At 43.8% G+C, this 26,686-nt stretch overlaps 1 protein-coding gene across 1 annotated transcript in view; it reads left to right on the forward strand.

The window, feature by feature from the left end:
- USP12 (ubiquitin specific peptidase 12) overlaps positions 1-26,686 on the forward strand; it is a 90,147-nt gene that overhangs the window by 56,264 nt on the left and 7,197 nt on the right. The window contains exons 3-4 of the mRNA XM_077298306.1: positions 14,459-14,672; positions 18,924-19,153. Coding sequence (XP_077154421.1) covers positions 14,459-14,672; positions 18,924-19,153 — 444 coding nt within the window. The remainder of the gene's footprint in view (positions 1-14,458; positions 14,673-18,923; positions 19,154-26,686) is intronic.

Below are 26,686 nucleotides of genomic sequence, written 5' to 3' on the forward strand. Positions count from 1 at the left end.
TGGTTAGAAAATCCAAAGCAAGCCCCTCTTCCACTGCAGCAGAGCTCCAACAGGCCTGGTCACCTGAAGTCCCTGTGTTAACTAGAACAGTTTGTAGGATTCTGTCTCGAAATGGCCTCCATGGTCGAATCAGTGACCAGAAGCCAGCACTAAACAAAAGGCAAATAAAAAACCGTCTGGCACAGCCTGCTAAACTGATGGATGCTGGAAAAGTGGCAGAAGGAGGATTTCTCTGATGAATCTTCAGTAGAATTAGACCACAGCTGCCGCAAACACTGCAGGAGACCTACTGGAGCCCGTATGGATCCAAAATACATCCAGAAAACAGTTACATTTGGTGGTGGAAAGATCATGGTCTGGGGTTACGTTTAGTATGGGGGTGTGCGAAACATTTGCAAGGTGGAAGGCAATATCAATAGCCTAAAATATCAAGAAGTATTAGTTACCTCTTATATTCCAAATCATAACAGGGGTCAAATTCTGCAGCAGAATGGTGCTCCATCTCATACATCCATCTCTACAGCAAAGTTCCTCCAGGTAAAAAAGATCAAGGTGCTCAAGGACTGGCCAGCCCAGTCACCAGACATGAACATCATTGAGCATGTTTGGGGTAGGATGAAAGAGGAAGCTTGGAAGAGAAAACCAAAGAATCTAGATGAACTCTGGGAGGCATGTAAGACTGCATTCTCTGCTATTCCCGATGACTTCATTAACCCCTTCATGACCCAGCCTATTTTGACCTTAATGACCTTGCCTTTTTTTGCAATTCTGACCAGTGTCCCTTTATGAGGTAATAACTCAGGAACTCTTCAACGGATCCTAGCGGTTCTGAGATGGTTTTTTTCGTGACATATTGGGCTTCATGTTAGTGGTAAACTTAGGTCGATAATTTTTGCGTTTATTTGTGAAAAAAATGGAAATCTGGTGAAAATTTTGAAAATGTCGCAATTTTCTAATTTTGAATTTTTATTCTGTTAAGCGAGAGAGTTATGTGACACAAAATAGTTAATAAATAACATTACCCACATGTCTACTTTACATCAGCACAATTTTGGAAACAACATTTTTTTTGCTAGGAAGTTATAAGCGTTAAATTAGACCAGCGATTTCTCATTTTTACAATGAAATTTACAAAACCATTTTTTTTAGGGACCACCTCACATTTGAAGTCAGTTTGAAAGGTCTAAATGGCTGAAAATACCCAAAAGTGACACCATTCTAAAAACTGCACTCCTCAAGGTGCTCAAAACCACATTCAAAAAGTTTATTAACCCTTCAGGTGCTTCACAGCAGCAGAAGCAATAAGTAAGGAAAAAATGAACATTTAACTTTTTAGTCACAAAAATGATCTTTTAGCAGCAATTTTTTTTATTTTCCCAAGGGTAAAAAGAGAAACTGGACCCCAAAAGTTATTGTACAATTTGTCCTGAGTACGCCGATACCCCATATGGGGGGAGACCACTGTTTGGGCGCACGACACAGCTTGGAAGGGAAGGAGCGCCATTTGACTTTTTCAATGAAAAATTGGCTCTACTCTTTAGCGGACACCATGTCGCGTTTGGAGAGCCCCTGTGTGCCTAAACATTGGAGCTCCCCCACAAGTGACCCCATTTTGGAAACTAGACCCCCCCCCAAGGAGCTTATCTAGATGCATAATGAGCACTTTGAACCCCCAGGTGCCTCACAAATTGATCCGTAAAAATGAAAAAGTACTTTTTTTTTTCCCACAAATTTTTTAGTCTCAATTTTTTCATTTTTACATGGACAACAGGATGAAATGGACCCTAAAATGTGTTGGGCAATTTCTGCTGAGTACACCGATGCCTCATATGTGGTCACAAACCACTGTTTGTGCACACGGCAAGGCTCGGAAGGGAAGGAGTGCCATTTGACTTTTTGAATGAAAAATTAGCTCCAATCGTTAGCGGACACCATGTCGCGTTTGGAGAGCCCCTGTGTACCTAAAGATTGGAGCTCCCCCACAAGTGACCCCATTTTAGAAACTAGACCCCCCAAGGAGCTTATCTAGATGCATAATTAGCACTTTGAACCCCCAGGTGCCTCACAAATTGATCCGTAAAAATGAAAAAGAATTTTATTTTTTTTTTACACACAAAATTTCTTTTAGCCTCAATTTGTTCATTCCCACATGGGCAACAGGATAAAATGGATCCTAAAATTTATTGGGCAATTTCTCCTGAGTACACTGATACCTCACATGTGGGGGTAAACCACTGTTTGGGCACACGGCAGGGCTCGGAAGGGAAGGAGCGCCATTTGACTTTTTGAATGAAAAATTAGCTCCAATCGTTAGCGGACACCATGTCGTGTTTGGAGAGCCCCTGTGTGCCTAAACATTGGAGCTCCCCCACATGTGACCTCATTTTGGAAAACAGACCTCCCGTGGAACTAATCTAGATGTGCGGTGACCACTTTAAACCCCCAAGTGCTTCACAGAAGTTTATAACGCAGAGCCGTGAAAATAAAAAATCATTTTTCTTTCCTCAAAAATGATGTTTTAGCAAGCAATTTTTTATTTTCACAAGGGTAACAGGAGAAGTGGACCCCTATATTTGTTGCCCAGTTTGTCCTGAGTACGCGGATACCCCATATGTGGGGGTAAACCACTGATTGAGCACATGTCGGGGCTCGGAAGGGAAGTAGTGACGTTTTGAAATGCAGACTTTGATGGAAAGGTCTGCAGGCATCACGTTGCGTTTGCAGAGCCTCTGATGTGCCTAAACAGTAGAAACCCCCCACAAGTGACCCCATTTTGGAAACTAGACCCCCAAGGAACTTATCTAGATATGTGGTGAGCACTTTGAACTCCCAAGTGCTTCACAGAAGTTTACAATGCAGAGCCGTGAAAATAAAAAATCATTTTTCTTTCCTCAAAAATGATGTTTTAGCAAGCAATTTTTTATTTTCGCAAGGGTAACAGGAGAAATTGGACCCCAATAGTTGTTGCCCAGTTTGTCCTGAGTACGCTGGTACCCCATATGTGGGGGTAAACCACTGTTTGGGCGCACATCAGGGCTCGTAAGGGTGGGAGCACCATTTGACTTTTTGAACGCAAGATTGGCTGGAATCAATGGTGGCGCCATGTTGCGTTTGGAGACCCCTGATGTGCCTAAACAGTGGAAACCCCTCAATTCTAACTCCAACACTAACCCCAACCCACCCCTAACCCTAATCCTAACTCTAGCCATAACCCTAATCACAACCCTAACCCCGACACACCCCTAATCCTAACCCTAATTCCAACCCTAACCCCAACACACCCATAACCCTAACCACAAGCCTAATCTTAACCATATTTCCAACCCTAGCCCTAATTCCAACCCTAACCCTAAGGCTATGTGCCCACGTTGCGGATTCGTGTGAGATTTTTCTGCACCATTTTTGAACAATCCGCAGGTAAAATGCACTGCGTTTTACCTGCGGTTTTACCGCGGATTTCCAGTGTTTTTTGTGCGGATTTCAGCTGCGGATTCCTATTGAGGAACAGGTGTAAAACGCTGCAGAATCCGCACAAAAAATTGACATGCTGAGGGAAATACAATGCAGCGTTTCCGCGCTGTATTTTCCACACCATGGGCACAGCGGATTTGGTTTTCCATGGGTTTACATGGTACTGTAAACCTGATGGAAAACTGCTATGAATCCGCAGCGGCCAATCCGCCGCGGATCCGCAGCCAAATCCGCACCGTGTGCACATAGCCTAATTCTAACCCTAGTTCTAACCCTAACCCTAGTTCTAACCCTAGCCCTAGTGGAAAAATAAAAGTAAATATATTTTCTTTATTTTATTATTGTCCCTACCTATGGGGGTGATAAAGGGGGGGGGGTCATTTACGATAAAGGGGGGGGGTCATTTACTTTTTTACATTTTTTTTTTTTTTTTTTTTTTTTTTTTTTTTCATCACTGTGATAGGTTTTATCACAGTGATCAAAATGTACCTGGAACGAATCTGCTGGCCGCCAGATTCGGCGGGCGCACTGTGCATGCGCCCGCCTTTTTGGAAGATGGTGGCGCCCATGGAGCAGACGGACGGACACCGGGAGGCTCGGTAAGTATGAGGGGGGGATCGGAGCACGGGGGGAGCGGACAGGAGGACAGGGAAGTGGACGGAGGGGAGCGGAGCACAGGACGGAGGACTAGGGAGATCGGTGGCGGGGGGCAGATCAGGGTTTCCAGCCATGGATATTGCAGCATCGGCCATGGCTGGATTGTAATATTTCACCAGTTTTCATAGGTGAAATATTACAAATCACTCTGATTGGCTGTTTCACTTTTAACAGCCAATCAGAGCGATCGTAGCCACGGGGGGGTGAAGCCACCCCCCCTGGGCTGAAGTACCACTCCCCCTGTCCCTGCAGATCGGGTGAAATTGGAGTTAACCCTTTCACCCAATCTGCAGGGACGCGATCCCTCCATGACGCATATGCTGCGTCACAGGTCGGATTGGCACCGACTTTCATGAAGCAGCGTATGCGTCATAGGTCGGGAAGGGGTTAATAAATTCTATGAATCATTGTTGAACCGCATGGATGCAGTCAGGGAGTGTGTGTGTGTGTGTGTATGTATATACACTCACCGGCCACTTTATTAGGTACACCATGCTAGTAACGGGTTGGACCCCCTTTTGCCTTCAGAACTGCCTCAATTCTTCGTGGCATAGATTCAACAAGGTGCTGGAAGCATTCCTCAGAGATTTTGGTCCATATTGACGTGATGGCATCACACAGTTGCCGCAGATTTGTCGGCTGCACATCCCAAAGATGCTCCATACAAGGCAGGATGGATCCATGCTTTCATGTTGTTTACGCCAAATTCTGACCCTACCATCCGAATGTCGCAGCAGAAATCGAGACTCATCAGACCAAGCAACGTTTTTCCAATCTTCTACTGTCCAATTTCGATGAGCTTGTACAAATTGTAGCCTCAGTTTCCTGTTCTTAGCTGAAAGGAGTGGTACCCGGTGTGGTCTTCTGCTGCTGTAGCCCATCTGCCTCAAAGTTCGACGCACTGTGCGTTCAGAGATGCTCTTAGGCCTACCTTGGTTGTAACGGGTGGCGATTTGAGTCACTGTTGCCTTTCTATCAGCTCGAACCAGTCTGCCCATTCTCCTCTGACCTCTGGCATCAACAAGGCATTTCCGCCCACAGAACTGCCGCTCACTGGATTTTTTTTCTTTTTCGGACCATTCTCTGTAAACCCTAGAGATGGTTGTGCGTGAAAATCCCAGTAGATCAGCAGTTTCTGAAATACTCAGACCAGCCCTTCTGGCACCAACAACCATGCCACGTTCAAAGGCACTCAAATCACCTTTCTTCCCCATACTGATGCTCGGTTTGAACTGCAGGAGATTGTCTTGACCATGTCTACATGCCTAAATGCACTGAGTTGCCGCCATGTGATTGGCTGATTAGAAATTAAGTGGTAACAAGAAGTTGGACAGGTGTACCTAATAAAGTGCCCGGTGAGTATGTATGTATGTGTATATATATATATATATATATATATATGTGTATATATATATATATATATATATATATATATATATATATATATATATATATATATATATATATATATATATATATCTATCTATCTATCTCCTCTGAGATTTTTTTTAGTTTTTTTTTTTTTAACTAAACGAGAACAACTTTTCTATCTTCTCGTCATATGAGAGGCCTCCCATCCCACGTAATAATTGTGTTGCCCGCTTATGGACTAACTCTACATTCCGCATATCCTTTTGAAACTGGATCCCATATTCTAGATGTACATGGTTATAATCAATAAATGGTAACATAATAGTTTTCACTTGTACAGACACGGCAATGCCATATACAAAATGTTTTATATTCTTTTTTAATAATTTTAAAAACTCTTAATCCTTTAGTCCACGTTGAAGAATACACTGCAGTACTTTTTGGATGGTCTGTTTTCTTTCCCTACTTTTCTTTGCCGTTTTTTTTTTTGGTTTGTTTGTTTGTTTTTATTGCAGCAAAACTACAGCAGAATTTTCTTTAATAGTAAAAGTCCAATTAAAAAGGAGCAATAATTGCATTCGGCAGGATTACAAGTATGCATGAATAATACACGTCTCCAGATGAGAAAATATTTTATTCTAGTCACTATAGTTCAGAAAAAAAGATCCGTGTTGTCCATGTGTGACTTCCAGTCCTTTCCTCCATGGCAGCCGGGCCAAGCCAATTTTCACTTCTCCATCCGGCATCTTCGGTCCGGCATCCTGCACACCTTCCAGGCCTCAACCCAAAGGTCCGTGTCCCCAGAGACTAGTCACTTGCATGATGTGTTCACCGGAGAAGTGAAGACTTTCCTTGTCCTGCTGCCTCAGAGAGCTGGACTCCCAAAAAAACTATTAGTCGGTTAAATAAAAAAAATTATAGTCAGTAATATTCAGTGTCGTCTTGGATTTTTAAGTTATCGTAATATTTCTATTTTTATAGTGGGATTTGTAGCCCGAGCCGTAGATGTTTTATGAGCTCCGATCTGACTACAAAGCCTCCGTAGTCAGGACTCCACAACTGCTGTGTAAATACGCGGTAACATTCTAAAAATGCTCCACAAATAGCAGACTTCCCAGAAATACCAGAGAAGTCTGTCTGCTGTCTTCTCCACTTTTTATTTGGAGGCGAGAAAAGTCTCCTTATAATAAGACATTGTGGTAGTTATTAAAGCTCAGACTTCCACAAATGATGGCGCGTTTCCCAGGTAATAAAAACACACACACACACACACACACACACACACACACACACACACACACACACACACACACACACACGTGTACGTGTGTGTGTATATATTTTACTGGATGTTTCCAGCCAGCTAACGCTCGGCACGCTCATTGCTATCTAATTAACGCTGCTGGTGATTAAACTAAAGTAAATAATGACAACATTCAATACTGCTTACGCAGATGGTAAATTAACTTAAAATGAAGTTAATAACAATAGTGTGGTGATGTGTTGGGGGCGGGATTATGTGTGGTGATGTGATGGGGGATGGGATTATGTTTGGGGGTGGGGGGGCGAGATTATGTGTGGTAATGTGGGGAGCGGGATTATGTGTGGTGATGGGGTGGGGGGCGGGATTATGTGTGGTGATGGGGTGGGGGGCGGGATTATGTGTGGTGATGGGGTGGGGGGCGGGATTATGTGTGGTGATGGGGTGGGGGGCGGGATTATGTGTAGTAATGTGGGGTGGCGGGATTATGTGTGATGATGTGTTGAAGGGGCGGGATTATGTGTGGTAATGTGGTGGGGGGGCGGGATTATGTGTGGTAATGTGGTGGGGGGGCGGGATTATGTGTGGTAATGTGGTGGGGGGGCAGGATTATGTGTGGTAATGTGGGGAGCGGGATTATGTGTGGTGATGGGGTGGGGGGCGGGATTATGTGTAGTAATGTGGGGTGGCGGGATTATGTGTGATGATGTGTTGAAGGGGCGGGATTATGTGTGGTAATGTGGTGGGGGGGCGGGATTATGTGGTAATGTGGGGAGCGGGATTATGTGTGGTGATGGGGTGGGGGGCGGGATTATGTGTGGTAATGGGGGCAGGATTATATGGTGATGTTTTGGGGGGGCGGGATTATGTGTGGTGATGTGGTGGGGGGTGGAGCTACTGTGCAGGGGGCCGGATTAGCGAGTAATCACGATGCCTCTTATATATGTAGATTTTTTTTCAGTTTATATAAGGAAAGCATGACAACTGGACGCTGGCAGATCTCGGCAGCGCTAACAGCTGCGTAAAGGGATTGCAGACTTTTTAAAGCAGAACCTCGGCCTTTAATCCGGCATTTGATCTAAAGTTTGATAATCTGGTGCTTCCTCCCATCACGGAGACTTCAACGTAAAGTGCAGGGAGAACTGAGTAGGGGATTGTTATCTTAATATATTCTTACCTTGTAATGTCTTCACATCCTGTTCCGTCCAGATGTGTCCGGATCCCAGAATTCCAAGCGGTGGAAGTTCACCGACCTCCATACTGGGACACCCAAGTTATGAGTATCTCAATATGGAAACTGCTGGTGGTAACAGCCTCTTGCGCGGTAACACCAGCGGAACACGCACGCACGCTATATATACCGTGTACACACACACACACTCTGTATATACCGTGTACACACACACACACACACACACACACACACACACACACACACACACACACACACACACACACACACACACACAGTATATGCCGTACACACACACCAACCACACACAAACACACTGTGTATGCCGTACGCACCACGCGCACACACTGTATACGCAGTACGCAGCCTCTTGCGGTACCACCAGTGGAATATGCCGCCGCCGGGATCAGCCGAATGATTCACTGACTGCTGCCATCTTTGCACAGAAGGAGTGCATGTGCAGTTGTAATGTGACCACTGCTATCTGTCTGCACAAAGATGGTGGCGGTCTCATTTACTGCGCCTGCGCAAATTCCGCGCAGGCGCAGTGAATCATTCAGCTGATCCCGGCGACAGATGCACCACGTGTCTACAGGCAGAGGAAGCCAGTCACATTAAAGGGGTTTTCCCACAAACGAAAGTTAATTTTAAAAATTGCCTGTGTCTGACCGTGTATGGAGCATACCACATCTCCAGGGCAGGGGAGGAAGCAAAAGACAATACTGACATTACAGCAGGGGATCGCAGTGGATTCATTTTGTGAGGTAAAACATTTCTCTTTTACTTGGTTTTAAACAATATTTTACCTCACAAAATGTATCCTCTGCGGTCTCCCGCTGTAATGTCAGTATTGTCCTTTGCTTCCTCCCCTGACCAGGAGATGTGGTATGTTCTGGACACGGTCAGACACAGACAATTTTTAAAATTAACTTTCGTTCGTGGGAAAACCCCTTTTAAAAAGCAAATATCAACGCCGACATGGCTCCTCCTAAATAGTACACCAATGACAATGAAAGGAAAGCAGCAAAGGCACAATATCGAAGACAACAACGGGCAAATTAAACTCTTAAAGAGTAACAACATCGCTGGGACAAAAATGAGGCATATAGCACATGACAGGTCAAAGATGCAAGCACATGGGGAAAGAGAGAGTGGCTAGATGGGGGAGCACATGGGGGAGAGATTCTCAACGCTGCAAAGCCTTCCCCCATCGCTACATTACCGCCCTCCCGATGCGATAGCATCCGGCCTCCATCTAGTATCTGTATATGGCCAGATAGAAACTGCTGTGGAGTGCAAGGAGGGTGTGAAAGTAGTGTAAGAAGGAACCATCTAGTAGTAGTATATTTATGTACAAAAACACCCATATAAAATGTCTCAAATATCTTATTTACTCGTATGATACCATATTCAAAATATTATTGAACAAATTATCACAGTGAAGGACACAAACAAAAAGAGATCCGACACTAATACATATGTTTAAGGACCGGGAGTTCAGAGACCATAAGAATCCCCATAATGCAATAGTATATTATATGAATGTATTAATTTAGCAGCACTGTCACAGTACTAGAGAATAAATATAATATTGTGGGTGTAACTAGGGTAAATTAAAATGTATTGCCACCAAAGCTGTAACCCCATGAATGCCCAACAAGAATAGTCTAAATCTAGTGCAGAGAAAAAAGTCACACCCAAATAGGTCCTTGTAAACGGTCAGACCACGCAGCCCCAACGCGCGTTTCGCGTGAGCTTCCTCAGTAGTATATTGTATCAAGATTTTATTTTGGCTTCTGTTTTACTACAATGGGTGAATTTTACATATTTTCTGGCGTCCATGGAAAACTATAATCATTCTAAGCTGTCAGATGCCCATTAAAGAGAGATCAATGAGTTTCACTATAGAGGAATGATTACCATATTTTTCAGACTATAAGACACGCCGGACGCTCCCAGGTTTTAGAGGTGGAAGATAGGGGGAAAAATATTTGAAGCAAAAAAAGTGGTAAAATGTTTAATAGCATACTATTATATGTGATGTTATTATATATAATAGTATGTTATTATGTTGAAAACTACAGGTAGAAGATGATGCTGCGGGAACAGTGTGGTGTCTGTAAAGTACTATATGAAGACGCTGGAGGGTGAGTATAAGAGTGGGGGCACAGGGTTTATATTTAAAGCACCACTCCAGCACTGAAAAAGAACACTGGTGTGCTGCTTCAAGATTCCATGGGAGAACTATAACTCCCAGCATGCCTCACCACAAGTCGTATGAGAGGAAGCTGCATTGTTTCTAGTGCGGTGTCTGCAGGACCTGTGATGACATCATGAACCGTGAGGGCTCTGTGCTTTCATGTGATGCTCCAGCCCGCCCTGTTCATTACCTCACACGGGTCCTATATGGGAGCACTCAGCAGGAGCCCGGGCTGTACTCTCAGGTATGCGGCGATCTCTCCTGTGGCATCCTGCTCCTGCCACCTCCTTCTACACCGGACACCTGATCTCCCCAGCCGCTGCAGGAATCCAGTGCAGGGGGAACCAGATGGGTCGTTTGCTGCTCCCTGCCCACTGCTCGGCGCTGACAGGGGGCGGGGAAGTGGCTAATGAATATTCCTTCATTTTAAGCATCGGGACCACGTGGTTTCCCCATCACTGGATTCCTGCAGCGGCTACATTTTCCTGCCTCCTGTGAGTGCGATCCCACTCCGCCGCTTCCCCCTCCCCACATGTTACATTCGGACCATAAGACGCACCCCACACTTTCCTCCCAAATTTGGAGGAAAAAAAGTGTGTCTTATGGTCCAAAAAATGCGGTAAATAAAATGTGATTCCCTACATTTTTCTTTTCCCCGCATATTACAGGTATGAACATTTTGGTCCAACTTTTCTGAAAGCTGATTTATTTCTTATTAGTGATGAGAGTATGCTCGTTACTCGAGTTTCTCCGAGCATGCTCGGGTGGTCTCCGAGTATTTTGGAGGCCACTCGAGATTTAGTTTGTCGAGGCAGCTTGAATACATGTGGGAGTTGCCTGTTTGTTAGGGAATCCCCACATGTATTCAAGCTGTCTAGAAGTTGCAAATCATGCAGCTTCGTGGACATTAAACCAAATCTCCGAGCATGCCCAAATACTTGGAGACCACTCGAGCATGCTCGGAGAAACTCGACTACGAGCATACTCGCCACTATTCCTCATGCCTGCTTCATCATCTTTATCCTTATACCCCATTTAGGGAAGTGGTGGTCTAAAGTCATGGTGGCGCTCAGACAATTGCAGTGTTCTTGTCCTTCGACGTTCCCAAGGACAGGCCTCGTTAACTTGTTTAAAAGCTCTGAAAATTGCCGAGTTCACTTTGTCTGCAATTTTTGGAGCTGCTGTACAAAATAAGGGATTTAGTCACTTTTCTATCTTGGATGAAGCCCGTTTTTTAGATAGATGTGGGACAGCTGTTTTCATGGCTGTTCTGACATTGTGGCCTTATCTCCAGTCGATAGACCTATTTGCGTTAAGACAGGGTCCTTAGAGATCAAGGGCACAAGCCTCAAGGGATATGTCTCCTGATACGCCATTTTTTTTTTTTTTTTCAGTATATTCCCTATAGTAGACCCAAATAATAACACCACAACGTGACCATTACCAAATTAATAATACTTCTACTGGACAAATCACACTGGGGCAGATTTATCTAGCTAAGTACACCAGAATTCTGGCATAATTTTCTCCAAAAGGCTGTTTTTATGACTTGCACTATATTTATTCTGTTTTAGACACTGTTAATTATCAGCACTGTGCCCCAAAATCATGTCACACATTTTCTTCACAAAGTGAGTCAAGTCACAAGTTGTGTAAGATTAGATTAGAGTCGACAGTCTACAAATTTGCCAGAGTTATAAAACCGCATGAACCACTGTGATTAATCTGGGGTATTTTAGGATTGTCTAGTCTAAGTTCACACAATGTAAGAATTGTACTGTATGTGCGAAGACCAATATAACAAACACTACCACTGTGCGGACACATAGTGACTGCCTTATACCACCATCTGTTACATAATAAAAGAAAAACCCTATAAAGAGACTAATATTGCCACATTGTAGTCGCTGTATAGCTGTACACTCCAGTTCTGGGGACCATAAAAGTGACTACAGGTAAAGGGGCTGCCCACTACTAGGACATTCACTCTCGATCTGAATGTTTGGCTCTGATAAAATAAAACCACCTATACTCTCCTCCTGTGCCGGCGCTGTTCCAGCGGTATGGGCACTTGTGTTCCTGGAGCTCTTGTGTGGTTGTTGTGACGCTGGCACCCAATCAGCGCTGGCATCACTGTCCTCACCTTCAGACTAATCGAACATAAAGAGGAGGTCAGAGATGGCTTCTTGTTGATGTTCAATTCGTCCGAAGGTGGGGACAGTGACGCCAGTGCTGATAGGGAGCCGAGTTTACGTGTCATGACAGCCCCGGGAACGCGTGTGCCGGGACCGGAGGGCAGTGTAAGAGTGCTTTATTTTAGTGACGCCAAACATTCAGATCCAGAAGGGTGGTCCTAGTAGTGGACAACCCCTTTCAGTCCAGTGACTTACAGGTTGATGATCTTTTTGTGATGAATTGCCCACTTTTCCCGTCTATTCCATCTGACCCAAACCTCCTGGAAGAACTTGTAGCTGCAGACTTTGCCACACAGACACATTTAACACTTAGCGTGTTCCTTTTCCCACTTTACACAAACTCTCCATCCGGCTGTTACGCCCAATTTTGTGACGATTGATTGTCATTACTTCTCCATAATAATGCTACATAAATAATAATGCAGATAGATATTGCCCCTAAACTAAACCTGCCAAGCCGGCGCTAATAGTGCCACAAATAATAACGGTGATATTTGCCCTCTGTGCTCCCGCTAGGTACTAACACAATGTTCCCCAGTAAGAAGGCCCCCAGTTTTCACGGTACCACATGCAACCTCCTCCTGACCAGCGAGCCAAGAGTACATGTGCTTGGAAGGGAAATGTGCATGGTCCATAATCTCCACCTGACACTTCTACATTCAGAGCTTCTTTCATGCTCTCCTCCTTTCATCCATCGTTCTCTAACCCTTCCAATGCTGCTTACTTGATTCCCAGAGCTGTACACACAGACGTCATCCACGTTCCCTCCAAATTATCTCCTCTGCCATTGTCCAGAACTTTAGTCTTTTCTATTAATTTTTCTGTAAGACTGATCATAGGTCTTCCATGCAAGTTGTTGCCCCTGGTTGTATTGCTCCCAGGACTCTATCTGTGCACAGTGGCAATGCTGACTACTTCTATACGACTGACTGCTCTCTAGTTTACGTAGAAGCTACCATTGGACCACGTTCACACTGTCAGTATTTGGTCAGTATTTTACATCATTATCTGTAAGCCAAAACCAGGAAGTTTCTATGGAAGTGGGGATGTGTTTCTATTATCCTTTTCCTCTGATTGTTCCTCTCCTGGTTTTGGATTACAAATACTGATGTAAAATACTGACCAAATACTGACGGTGTGAATGTGGCCTAATACCATTATACTTCATGACTCCAGAGGCAGAGCCAAGTGACTGTTTACTGCTCGCCTTCTAATCCTCTTTATTCTCAAATACATCACATTTAAATCACAATTGCTGCTGCTTCTTTTACCTGCTTTTTTTTTTTTTGTCTTTTTATCTATCTTTGTAACATCCTCACCAGCTCCATTATAGAATCATACCAGTATACTAAAGCTTCCATAAAATTACTTTATCCTGTCTCCTTCAGTCTCTCCAAACCAAATTCTACTTTTTTTTTTTCTCTGTCTTATTGAACAAAACTGAAGAAAACTTTGCCTCTTTTTTTGTCTTTTTCACCAAAACCAACCAAACCTTGACTACCATTTCTGACCCGTATTTTAAAAAGCATCTGTCACGATCTAGAGCTAGTGGTCACGGGATCCGGAGCTGTGATGGGAAAGTTCCCCTCCCCCCCACTAGATTGGGTTACAGAAATGTCATAGTCCTAATCAGTCAGTCATAATTAGGTAGGCAAAGCAAAACCTTATCTGACAAATCTTGGAAAAAATCTGCGTGTGATTTAGAGCACATTGCAGAATAGATGTTGAAGGTTATGGGCCTTTTCATTGTTCCAGTGCATCGAAAATGAGAATTCTGTGACATGGAACACAGCCTTGATGAAAAAATGTCCTTTATGTTTTTGTTACTGCAGCCTGTGTGCAGAGCTTTGTGTCTCCATGGTAACCGATTTTGTGTAGTTGTGCTTTTACTTATTGCTAATATTTGAGCTTGAAAGAGGTTGTCCAGGGAAAAAAAAAATTGAGCTTTAAAACCCCCAAAGCCAATGGACACCGCCTCTGAGTTTATAAAATCCCTTTAAATATGATCAAATGGGTCAGTCAGCAGCAAAGTCATCACGCGCAAGCCTCCAGTGGACTTTCAGTAGCCCACATGTGGTAACCTGTTCTTCTTTTCTCCTTTACATCCTCAGTTCGGGAATACCTGCTACTGCAACTCTGTCCTACAGGCACTTTATTTCTGCCGCCCTTTTCGAGAAAAAGTTCTGGCCTACAAAAGCCAACCCAGAAAGAAGGAGAATCTCCTTACCTGCCTGGCTGACCTCTTCCACAGCATAGCCACGCAAAAGAAAAAAGTTGGAGTTATTCCTCCAAAGAAATTTATTACCCGGTTACGGAAAGAAAATGGTAAGTATTGCTCATCCTCTTCTTTTATTTATCATTGTTTTTGTCTCGTATGTTTATGCTGTTGAACCGATAGAAAGATGAAGCTTTGGGGTCTTGTTAGGACAGACCATGAGTGTGTAATCCGACTACCACAAAGGTGGAGAGCGGTGCGGTTGAGTGCTGCACCTTCTGCTTTGGTGATCCATGTACCGCAGCCCTACCGTATGACCGCTGCACCTGGGACTGTAGGTGAACAGTAGAGGGTTTCGAGAGGTCCGACATCCAACGCTCATAAATGGATAAGCAATTGCTATAGATTCCTAGTAAAAAATGTTAAGAGTGTTTTAATCTGTGTTCAGGAATGCACCGCTCTACTATCTACCAGGTTCATGGCTGCCGGGAGCGGTGTGGCTGTGCCGTTGGCCAACAATTATCTCTTAGTCTGGTGGTAGAGACCGCCTTTGCCTCTGCACAACGTTGGCTATACCTAGTAATCCTGCTTCAGAGCGGCGTGATAAAGCATAGAGCGTTCATCAGACGGTGCGCCGATATGACTCGCCAGTACGTCAAGTGTCCAGAAGAGGGTGAGGCTCCTGCGGATCAGTTTGTCCTACTGCAGAGAGGGGAGAGGCTTCTGCTGCAGCCAGTTGTTTTCCAGAGACTATCTCTTAATATATGTATCAGGTTTATTTTAATACGATACAAAATTCTATTAAACACAAATAGGACGATAAAGGAAGTACAGGATTGCTGAGGTTTTTTTTTTAACTTTTTTGTGCATTTTTTATGTTAAGTATGCCTGATGGTAAGGCACATAAATCCACATCCCAAAACACTGGTGTGCGCACCCCTAAAATCGTCTGTAAGGCCTCCTGTACACTGTAGTATTATGGCTTTGTGTTGTACGGCCCCGTAATCTCTGTCCATACAAGCGGACGAGCCCTTTTTTTGTATCTCCATATGTCTTGAGAAAATATAGAGCAGCGATGGGAGCAGTGCTCGGGATGTGGTCATGCGGCCATCCACCTCTGCTACCAGTTGTCTGACCTTATTTTATCGTTCTCGGCTGTTCTGTTTTCGGTGGGAAGATGAAAATGCAATGCTGTCCCCGTACATGCGTATAATGCTGTTGTAAGCGGAATCTGTTGCTTTTTGCTGAAGCTACAACTGGATGATGATTATCAGTGTAATCGTAGCCCCCGGTGCTTTTCTGTTCTGCACATCTGTTCAGCTGCTCAGAGGCTCAATGAACGGTCTCCTTTCTCGCCTCGCAGTTGTTATCAATCCTTTAGACTTCCGTTGGTTGCAGGACCTGCAGTCATCTGATGCCATCTCCTGTTCTTAAAGGGTGTTTTCCGGTTTTGGAAAAAGTCTGTCCCCCTTCTGCACGTAAAAAAAAAAAAATAAATGTTTATTCACCCTTGCCAGGTCCAGCATGGAGTCTGCACCACTTCTCCTTATGCCTGTTAGTCTACAGCACTGATGTCATGTCTATAGCACTGCAGCCAATAACGGAGCTCAGCGTCTCTGCCCTTGTTGACAGCAGAAAACCCCTTTAAGCCCTTCTTAGCCTTGGAAGCTGCACTGATAATACACGGCTCAGTAATCAGTGCAGTTCTTGTTCTGGAGCTCCTGCTTTCTACTGATGCCATGCACTGGCTGGGACCTGCGCCTTTCCAGTTGATGAGCTTCACCTCGCTAATCTAAGGTGTATGTGCCTTTTAGAAATTAAATCTTCTTAGTACTGCCTTTAATAAGAGCTCATACCCACTAGGTGCGATATTCACACCTCCACCTTGTTATGTTTGAGCTGGCGAGTTTTCTGGCAGTGTACACAAGATGTCTGTGGCGCAGATCATTGTCTAAGTGCGATTCCCCCATCTGTGCAGCGTTCCTACTGTATGGTCACTGTCTTTGGGAAAAGATAACTTTATATACAGCCTATGTTTTTGCTGAATTCCCCCACAGATCCAGAATCATTTTTATTGGCTTAAAACCCTGTTCACACGTATTTACGGATGTCAGTAACATTTTTTTAAAGAATAGGATATCGTTCTACCAGAGCCTATTTACCAGTGTTTGGGTACCAGAACAGTACTTGGACCCGAACCTCAGATCCCATTCTCTTGAATGAGGGGCCCGAACATCCAGTGTTCACCACGCAGTCATGTGCATGACCGCACAGCAAACACTTCTTCTGATCAGCGGTAAAATCATCACCACCGGTCAGAGAGCCACGGTTCCCACGGTGTCAGAAGACAGCGTGAGCGCCCAGCTGTGATCAGAGGTATAAACTGTACCTCCGATCACTAGAGTCGGCTGGTGAGACTACTCCCATCGGCCGACGCCTGCTGCTGCTAATAACTGTGAGAGCAAGAGCAGCCGGCTCCTGCGTTGTAAATAAATAATAATAATTAAAAAATGGGTTTCCCTGTATTTTTGATAACCAGCCAGGCATAACTAACAGCTGGGAGCTGAAAACCTCAGCTGTCCCCTTCAGCTAGGCTTGTTATCAACAATAAAGGGATCCCCTTGGTGTATTTTTTAATTATTTAGATAAATAGTACAAAAAAAAAAGTGTGGGGTCCCCCCCATTTTTGGCAACCAGCCAACCTAAAGCAGACAGCTGAGGGCTGGTGTTCTCAGGCTGGTAAGGGGCCATGGATATTGCAGCCATCCAGAAATAGCACGTCTATTAGATGCAGCAATTTGGCTGCTTTGCCCGGCTCTTCCCACTTGCCCTGTAGTGATGGCGGTTGGGGTTCATATTTTTGGGGTTCATATCACCTTTTGTATTGTTCGGTGACATCAAGCCCACAGATTTGTAATGGAGAGGTGTCTATAAGACCCCATCCATTACTAATCCTGTAGTTGTATGGTAACTAAACCCACAGCCAGAATAAAGTCTGAAATAAAACAAAACACGGTTTTCTGTTTTTATTTGAAAATGATAACACACAGATGAGTAGAACACCTAATTCCACTGAATACCTCATCTCCAATAATAAAACAAAAATAAAGAACAACAATATCCTTTATCTGTCCGTCGTTCTGTCCCACGCCGTAATCCATGTCTGGGTGATAAATAGTTTTCAATCTGGACGGTGCGAATATGCGACCGTCCAGGCTGAGAGCCACTAGTGAATGAGCTGCTGCGAGTGCAGCGTTGGCGACTAGCGGTGACGTCATCGAGGTCACTGACGGGCACTGACACTGTGTTCTCAGAAGGCAAATGAACTGCGGTGACTTCTGCACCGTAAGTTCCCCGCAGTTCAAATTCACTGCAGTGAAATTCTCACAGTGAACTTTGGTGAATTTACCTCTGCACCGTGAGACTTTTCCTCAGTGCTGAGATCCCACATCCACGGTTCCCACGCCGTCAAATCACAGGAATAGCCTGCAGCTATGATCAGAAGTGTAAAGTTTACCTCCTGTCATTGGTGTCGGCTGATGGACTACAGTGACAGCAGGAGCAGCTGATGTGAGTATTCTCACCCACCGTCTGCGCTATAAATAAATACATAAATAAAAAATACGGCGTGGGTTCCCCTGTATTTTCTATAACCAGCCAGGCAAAACTGACAGCTGGGGGCTGCTACCCTCAGCTGTCAGTGTTGGCAAAGCTGATTATCAAAAATAGAGGGGTCCCCACACTGTTTTGTTTTTTTTTTAATTATTTAAATAAATAAAAAAAAGCGTGGGACCCCCACCCCTTTCATTTTTGACACCCAGCCAAGCTAAAGGTGGGGGCTGGTATTCTCAGGCTGGTAAGGGGCCATGATATTGGTGTTTCCTCCCCCCCCTCACAGCCTAAAAATAGCAGACCGCATCTATTAGATGTGCCAATTCTGACGCTTCGCCCAGCTGTTCTCACTTGCCCTGTAGTGGTGGCAAGTGGGGTTCAAATTTGTGCGATTGATGTAACCTTACAATACAAAGGTGACATCAAGCCCACAGCTTAGTAATGGAGAGGCATCTATAAGACACCTGTCCATTACTAATCCTAAATTATTGTAAATAAAGACACCGCCAGAATGAAGTCTGTTAATTGAAAGAATGACAGACTCCTTTAATGATTCTAAATTAAATCGTACTCATGTCAACTGCCATTCCATTGAAGCCATCGTCTCCTGTAATAAAACAAAACAATATCACTCACCTGTCCGTCGTTTTGTTCCACGGCATAATCCATTTCTGGGGATAAATAGTTTTCAACCTGGACGGTGCCAAGATGCGACCGTTCAGGTAGCTCAGGTTTGCTTTCTTTTTCAGAACTTTTCGACAACTACATGCAACAGGACGCTCATGAGTTCTTAAACTACCTGCTCAATACGATCGCCGATATATTACAAGAAGAGAGAAAGCAGGAAAAGCAGAACGGCCGGATACCCAACGGGAACCTGGATAATGAGAACAATAACAGCACGCCGGACCCCACCTGGGTGCACGAGATCTTTCAGGGAACGTTAACTAATGAAACCAGATGTCTTACATGTGAGACGGTGAGATTGTCTTTTTATATTATGGAGATTTACATGTAATGGGAAATTGCTCGCATATGATATTAAGGCTATGTGCACACGTTGCGGATTAGGCTTAGGAATTTCTGGTGCGGATTCTGCATGTCTTGGCAGAAAACGCAGCTGCGGATTTGTTGCTTTTTTTTGTGCAGTTTCGCAGCGGTTTTGCTGCGGATTTTTTGTGGATTTTCAGCGGGTTTTTTTTTTTACCTCTGCGGATTTCTACAGTCATGGCCAAAAGTATTGACACCCCTGCAATTCTGTCAGATAATACTCAGTTTCTTCGTGAAAATGATTGCAATCACAAATTCTTTGGTTTTATTATCTTCATTTAATTTGTCTTAAATGAAAAAACACAAAAGAGAATGAAGCAAAAAGCAAAACATTGATCATTTCACACAAAACTCCAAAAATGGGCCAGACAAAAGTATTGGCACCCTCCGCCTAATACTTTATTGCACAACCTTTAGCCAAAATAACTGCGACCAACCGCTTCCAGTAACCATCAATGAGTTTCTTACAATGCCCTGCTGGAATTTTAGACCATTCTTCTTTGCCAAACTGCTCCAGGTCCCTGATATTTGAAGGGTGCCTTCTCCAAACTGCCATTTTTAGATCTCTCCACAGGTGTTCTATGGGATTCAGGTCTGGACTCATTGCTGGCCACCTTAGAAGTCTCCAGTGCTTTCTCTCAAACCATTTTCTAGTGCTTTTTGAAGTGTGTTTTGGGTCATTGTCCTGCTGGAAGACCCATGACCTCTGAGGGAGACCCAGCTTTCTCACACTGGGCCCTACATTATGCTGCAAAATTTGTTGGTAGTCTTCAGACTTCATAATGCCATGCACACAGTCAAGCAGTCCAGTGCCAGAGGCAGCAAAGCAACCCCAAAACATCAGGGAACTTCCACCATGTTTGACTGTAGGGACCGTGTTCTTTTCTTTGAATGCCTCTTTTTTTCTCCTGTAAACTCTATGTTGATGCCTTTGCCCAAAAAGCTCCACTTTTGTCTCATCTGTAGAGAACATTCTTCCAAAACGTTTTAGACTTTTCAGGTAAGTTTTGGCAAACTCCAGCCTGGCTTTTTTATGTCTCGGGGTAAGAAGTGGGGTCTTCCTGGATCTCCTACCATACAGTCCCTTTTCATTCAGACGCCGACGGATAGTACAGGTTGACCCTGTTGTACCCTCGGACTGCAGGGCAGCTTGAACTTGTTTGGATGTTAGTCGAGGTTCTTTATCCAACATCCGCACAATCTTGTGTTGAAATCTCTTGTCAATTTTTCTTTTCCGTCCACATCTAGGGAGGTTAGCCACAGTGCCATGGGCTTTACACTTCTTGATGACACTGCGCACGGTAGACACAGGAACATTCAGGTCTTTGGAGATGGACTTGTAGCCTTGAGATTGCTCATGCTTCCTCACAATTTGGTTTCTCAAGTCCTCAGACAGCTCTTTGGTCTTCTTTCTTTTCTCCATGCGCAATGTGGTACACACAAGGACACAGGACAGAGGTTGAGTCAACTTTAATCCATGTCAACTGGCTGCAAGTGTGATTTAGTTATTGCCAACACCTGTTAGGTGCCACAGGTAAGTTACAGGTGCTGTTAATTACACAAATTAGAGAAGCATCACATGATTTTTCGAACAGTGCCAATACTTTTGTCCACCCCCTTTTTTATGTTTGGTGTGGAATTTTATCCAATTTGGCTTTAGGACAATTCTTTTTGTGTTTTTTCATTTAACCCCTTAAGCCCGTATGACGTACTATACCGTCGAGGTGGGGTGGGCCTTAATTCCCGGTGACGGGATAGTACGTCATACGCGATCGGCCGCGCTCACGGGGGGAGCGCGGCCGGGTGTCGGCTGCATATCGCAGCTGACATCCGGCACTATGTGCCAGGAGCGGTCACGGACCGCCCCCGGCACATTAACCCCCGGCACACCGCGATCAAACATGATCGCGGTGTACCGGCGGTACAGGGAAGCATCGCGCAGGGAGGGGGCTCCCTGCGTGCTTCCCTGAGACGATCGGTACAAGGTGATGTACTCACCTCGTACCGAACGTCTTCTCCCTGCAGGCCCCGGATCCAAAATGGCCGAGGGGCTGTATCCGGGTCCTGCAGGGAGCACTTCCGGGTCGGAGCAGGCTGCAGATGAAAGCTGCAGCCTGCTCCGATGAAAGTATGATCGCGGATCTGATAGAGTGCTGTGCACACTATCAGATCTGCGATCTGTGATGTCCCCCCCTGGGACAAAGTAAAAAAGTAATAAAAAAAAATTTCCACATGTGTAAAAAAAAAATAAAAAAATTCCTAAATAAATAATAATAAAAAAAAAAATATTATTCCCATAAATACATTTCTTTATCTAAAAAAAACAAACAAAAACAATAAAAGTACACATATTTAGTATCGCCGCGTCCGTAACGACCCAACCTATAAAACTGGCCCACTAGTTAACCCCTTCAGTAAACACCGTAAGAAAAAAAAAAAAAAAAACGAGGCAAAAAACGCTTTATTACCATACCGCCGAACAAAAAGTGGAATAACACGCGATCAAAAAGACGGATATAACCATGTTACCGCTGAAAACGTCATCTTGTCCCGCAAAAAACGAGCCGCCATACAGCATCATCAGCAAAAAAATAAAAAAGTTATAGTCCTCAGAATAAAGCGATGCCAAAATAATTATTTTTTCTATAAAATAGTTTTTATCGTATAAAAGCGTCAAAACATAAAAAAATGATATAAATGAGGTATCGCTGTAATCGTACTGACCCGACGAATAAAACTGCTTTATCAATTTTACCAAGCGCAGAAGGGTATAAACGCCTCTCCCAAAAGAAATTCATGAATAGCTGGTTTTTGGTTATTCTGCCTCACAAAAATCGGAATAAAAAGTGGTAAAAAATGGTCACGTGTCCGAAAATGTTACCAATAAAAACGTCAACTCGTCCCGCAAAAAACAAGACCTCACATGACTCTGTGGACCAAAATGTTTTTTAAAAAAAACCGCATGTGTGAAAAAATGCATGTAAACGCGGTAAAACGCATGCGTTTTTATAGAAAAACACAAGAAAACAAGAAAAAAACAAAAAACCCTAACCCTACCCCTAACCCTACCCCTAACCTGAAATACGTGGCACTGAAATATACGTTTATATACGTATATAAGTGCCACGATATTTCAGTGGCCACGTATTTCAGTGCCACGTATTTCAGTGCCACGTATTTCAGTGCCACGTATTTCAGTGCCACGTATTTCAGTGCCACGTATTTACGTGCCACGTATTTACGTGCCACGTATTTACGTGCCACGTATTTACGTGCCACGTATTTACGTGCCACGTATTTACGTGCCACGTATTTACGTGCCACGTATTTTTCAGTGCCTGAAATACGTGGCACTGAAATATCGTGGCACTGAAATATCGTGGCACTGAAATATCGTGGCACTGAAATATCGTGGCACTGAAGTATTTACGTGCCACGTATTTTTCAGTGCCTGAAATACGTGGCACTGAAATACGTGGCACTGAAATACGTGGCACTGAAATACGTGGCACTGAAATATCGTGGCACTTAAATACGTGGCACTTAAATACGTGGCACTTAAATACGTGGCACTTAAATACGTGGCACTTAAATACGTGGCACTTAAATACGTGGCTCTTAAATACGTGGCTCTTAAATACGTGGCACTTATATACGTGGCACTTATGACTGTCAGAAAATGTTCAGTAAACGGTTAGGGGTAGGGTTTCAGGTAGAATTGGGGAGTTTCCACTGTTCAGGCACATCAGGGGCTCTCCAAACGCGACATGGCGTCCAATCTCAATTCCAGCCAATTCTGCGTTGAAAAAGTAAAACAGTGCTCCTTCCCTTCCGAGCTCTCCCGTGCGTCCAAAAAGGGGTTTACCCCAACATATGGGGTATCAGCGTACTAGGGACAAATTGAACAACAACTTCTGGGGTCCAAGTTCTCTTGTTATCCTTGGGAAAATAAAAATTTGGGGGGCTAAAAATCATTTTTGTGGGAAAAAAAATATGTTTTATTTTCACGGCTCTGCGTTGTAAACTGTAGTGAAACACTTGGGGGTTCAAAGTTCTCACAACACATCTAGATAAGTTCCTTGGGAGGTCTAGTTTCCAATATGGGGTCACTTGTGGGCGGTTTGTACTGTTTGGGTACATCAGGGGCTCTGCAAATGCAACGTGACGCCTGCAGACCAATCCATTTAAGTCTGCATTCCAAATGGCGCTCCTTCCCTTCCGAGCTCTGTCATGCACCCAAACAGTGGTTCCCCCCCACATAGGGGGTATCAGCGTACTCAGGACAAATTGGACAACAACTTTTAGGGTCCAATTTATCCTGATACCCTTGTGAAAATACAAAACTGGGGGCTAAAAAATCATTTTTGTGAAAAAAAAAAAAAAAAAAATTTATTTTCACGGCTCTGCGTTATAAACTGTAGTTGAAACACTTGGGGGTTCAAAGCTCTCAAAACACATCTAGATAAGTTCCTTAGGGGGTCTACTTTCCAAAATGGTGTCACTTGTGGGGGGGTTTAATGTTTAGGCACATCAGGGGCTCTCCAAACGCAACATGGCATCCCATCTTAATTCCAGTCAATTTTGCATTGAAAAGTCAAATGGCGCTCCTTCGCTTCTGAGCTCTGCCCTGCGCCCAAACAATGGTTTACACCCACATATGGGGTATCAGTGTACTCAGGACAAATTGCACAACAATTTTTGGGGTTCAATTTCTTCTCTTACCCTTGGGAAAATAAAAAATTGGGGGTGAAAAGATCATTTTTGTGAAAAAATATGATTTTTTATTTTTACGGCTCTGCATTATAAACTTCTGTAAAGCACTTGTTGGGTCAAAGTGCTCACCACACATCTAGATAAGTTCCTTAGGGGGTCTACTTTCCAAAATGGTGTCACTTGTTAGGGGTTTCAATGTTTAGGCACATCAAGGGCTCTCTAAATGCAACATGGCGTCCCATCTCAATTCCAGTCAATTTTGCATTGAAAAGTCAAATGGCGCTCCTTCCCTTCCGAGCTCTGCCCTGCGCCCAAACAATGGTTTACACCCACATATGGGGTATCAGCGTACTCAGGACAAATTGTACAACAACTTTTGGGGTCTATTTTCTCCTGTTACCCTTGGTAAAATAAAACAAATTGGAGCTGAAATAAATTTTGTGTGAAAAAAAGTTAAATGTTCATTTTTATTTAAACATTCCAAAAATTCCTGTGAAACACCTGAAGGGTTAATAAACTTCTTGAAAGTGTTTTTGAGTACCTTGAGGGGTGCAGTTTTTAGAATGGTGTCACACTTGGGTATTTTCTATCATATAGACCCGTCAAAATGACTTCAAATGAGATGTGGTCCCTAAAAAAAAATGGTGTTGTAAAAATGAGAAATTGCTGGTCAACTTTTAACCCTTATAACTCCGTCACAAAAAAAAATTTTGGTTCCAAAATTGTGCTGATGTAAAGTAGACATGTGGGAAATGTTATTTATTAAGTATTTTGTGTGACATATGTCTGTGATTTAAGGGCATAAAAATTCAAAGTTGGAAAATTGCAAAATTTTCCAAATTTTCGCCAAATATTCGTTTTTTTCACAAATAAACGCAAGTTATATCGAAGAAATTTTACCACTAACATGAAGTACAATATGTCACGAGAAAACAATGTCAGAATCGCCAAGATCCGTTGAAGCGTTCCAGAGTTATAACCTCATAAAGGGACAGTGGTCAGAATTGTAAAAATTGGCCTGGTCATTAACGTGCAAACCACCCTCGGGGCTTAAGGGGTTAAGACAAATTAAATGAAGATAATAATAACAAAGAATTTGTGTTTGCAATCATTTTCAGGAAGAAACTGAGTATTATCTGACAGAATTGCAGGGGTGTCAATACTTTTGGCCGTGACTGTATAATGGAATGGTTACAAAAAAACGCTGCAGATCCGCAAAAAAGAAGTGACGTGCTACTTCTTTTAATCCGCAGCGTTTCCTCACGGAATTTTCCGTACCATTAGCACAGCGTTTTGTTTTTTTTTCACATTGATTTACATTGTACTGTAAATCACTTGCAAATCTGCAGCGTTTCTGCACCGCAAAAAACGCTGCGGATCCGCAGAGAATCCCCAACGTGTGCACATACCCTTATTGACTCGTGTGCCCTGAAAAAAACAGCATCAGAAGAGAAATGAGGGAAAAACACAAGAAAGGAAAAGGTGCCTATGCATGGTCTTGAAATGAAATTCTGCTCTGGAAATAAGGTGGCCACCACTAGGGCACCAGAGGCGTTCTCCGTCAGACCCATAGTCAATAAATGGAGCGCCGGTTGGGCATGGACTCTGCCGCTCAGTTCAGATGGGACAAGTGTGTCTGGTGTCAGTGGTTGTCACGTTGGATAGGTGATGACTACTTGTTACTGCAGTAATAAGGTGTGCACTGCCAGATCGAAACGATCACGGCAGGATTTCAGCTTCTGGATGTATACAAGAATATGTAGTTTGCTGACAGTAGGCCGAGATCTTAAAAAAATAAGGAGGGTTTGAAACAAAGTATAGTAGGAAACTACAGAGCGTCTCATAATACAATGATAGTCAAAATGAAAATCTTATTTATTTTTTTTGTATCAACCTCTATATTCATGTTCATATCTCTTTTTAAAGGGAACCAGTCAGACGATTCATGTTGCCCCAACAACGGGCAGCATGATTGCAGCCAGGTATATTATTCACTGAATCGCCCCGGTGTTACTTTATAGATCCGGCCAAGGACCATAGCCGGAGACGAGACCTGACTACTCCAATACCACCCCTGAGGGAAGCTTTAGCCAGCAGTGCTGCAGGTCTCCTGTGTACTTAGGAAGAGACTTGTCAATCAACTGGTGCAGCGCTGTGCAGAGCCGGCCAAGGGCAGAGCTGGATTAGTCTGGACTCCAGAATCATGCAGCCTTGTGGTATACACATACATTACACACATCAGGGATTACATTTATTTGAATACAAAGGATTGGGCTTTGAACTTTCAGTAGCCTTATCCCTCTCTCCGCCACTATCCTCTCACTGGGAGAGCTGGGAGGCTTCCATACATGACAGATGATTGCCCAGTTCCGTGGAACCTGACGAGTTTGGACGACTTTCATCCAATGAGTTTGAGGGCCTGGAACCTTAATTTCTCCTTTGATGGCACTGCTGAGAAAATGAACACCTACCGCCAGATTTCTCCCGCCGATCATAACGATTTGCTGGAGGTCTCCACAGAGGTCACTTTAATGAGCGTATTGTAAGGGAGAGAATAGTTCTCGACATATTCCTATGTAAACAATACTTGTGCTGCCGAGAGCCTGTGTATACAGATTAATCCGCTGCCAATCGGCTGATCGGCCGTTATTTGGTGCTGCCTGCCGGCTGGTGTAAGAAGGACCTCGGTAGGGGGCTGTGCACAGTGGACATTGAGAAGAAATGGGACATCTAAATGTATTTTTATAAA

This window comes from Ranitomeya variabilis, chromosome 3 (assembly GCF_051348905.1).
Source record: "Ranitomeya variabilis isolate aRanVar5 chromosome 3, aRanVar5.hap1, whole genome shotgun sequence".
NCBI classification, from domain to species: domain Eukaryota; kingdom Metazoa; phylum Chordata; class Amphibia; order Anura; family Dendrobatidae; genus Ranitomeya; species Ranitomeya variabilis.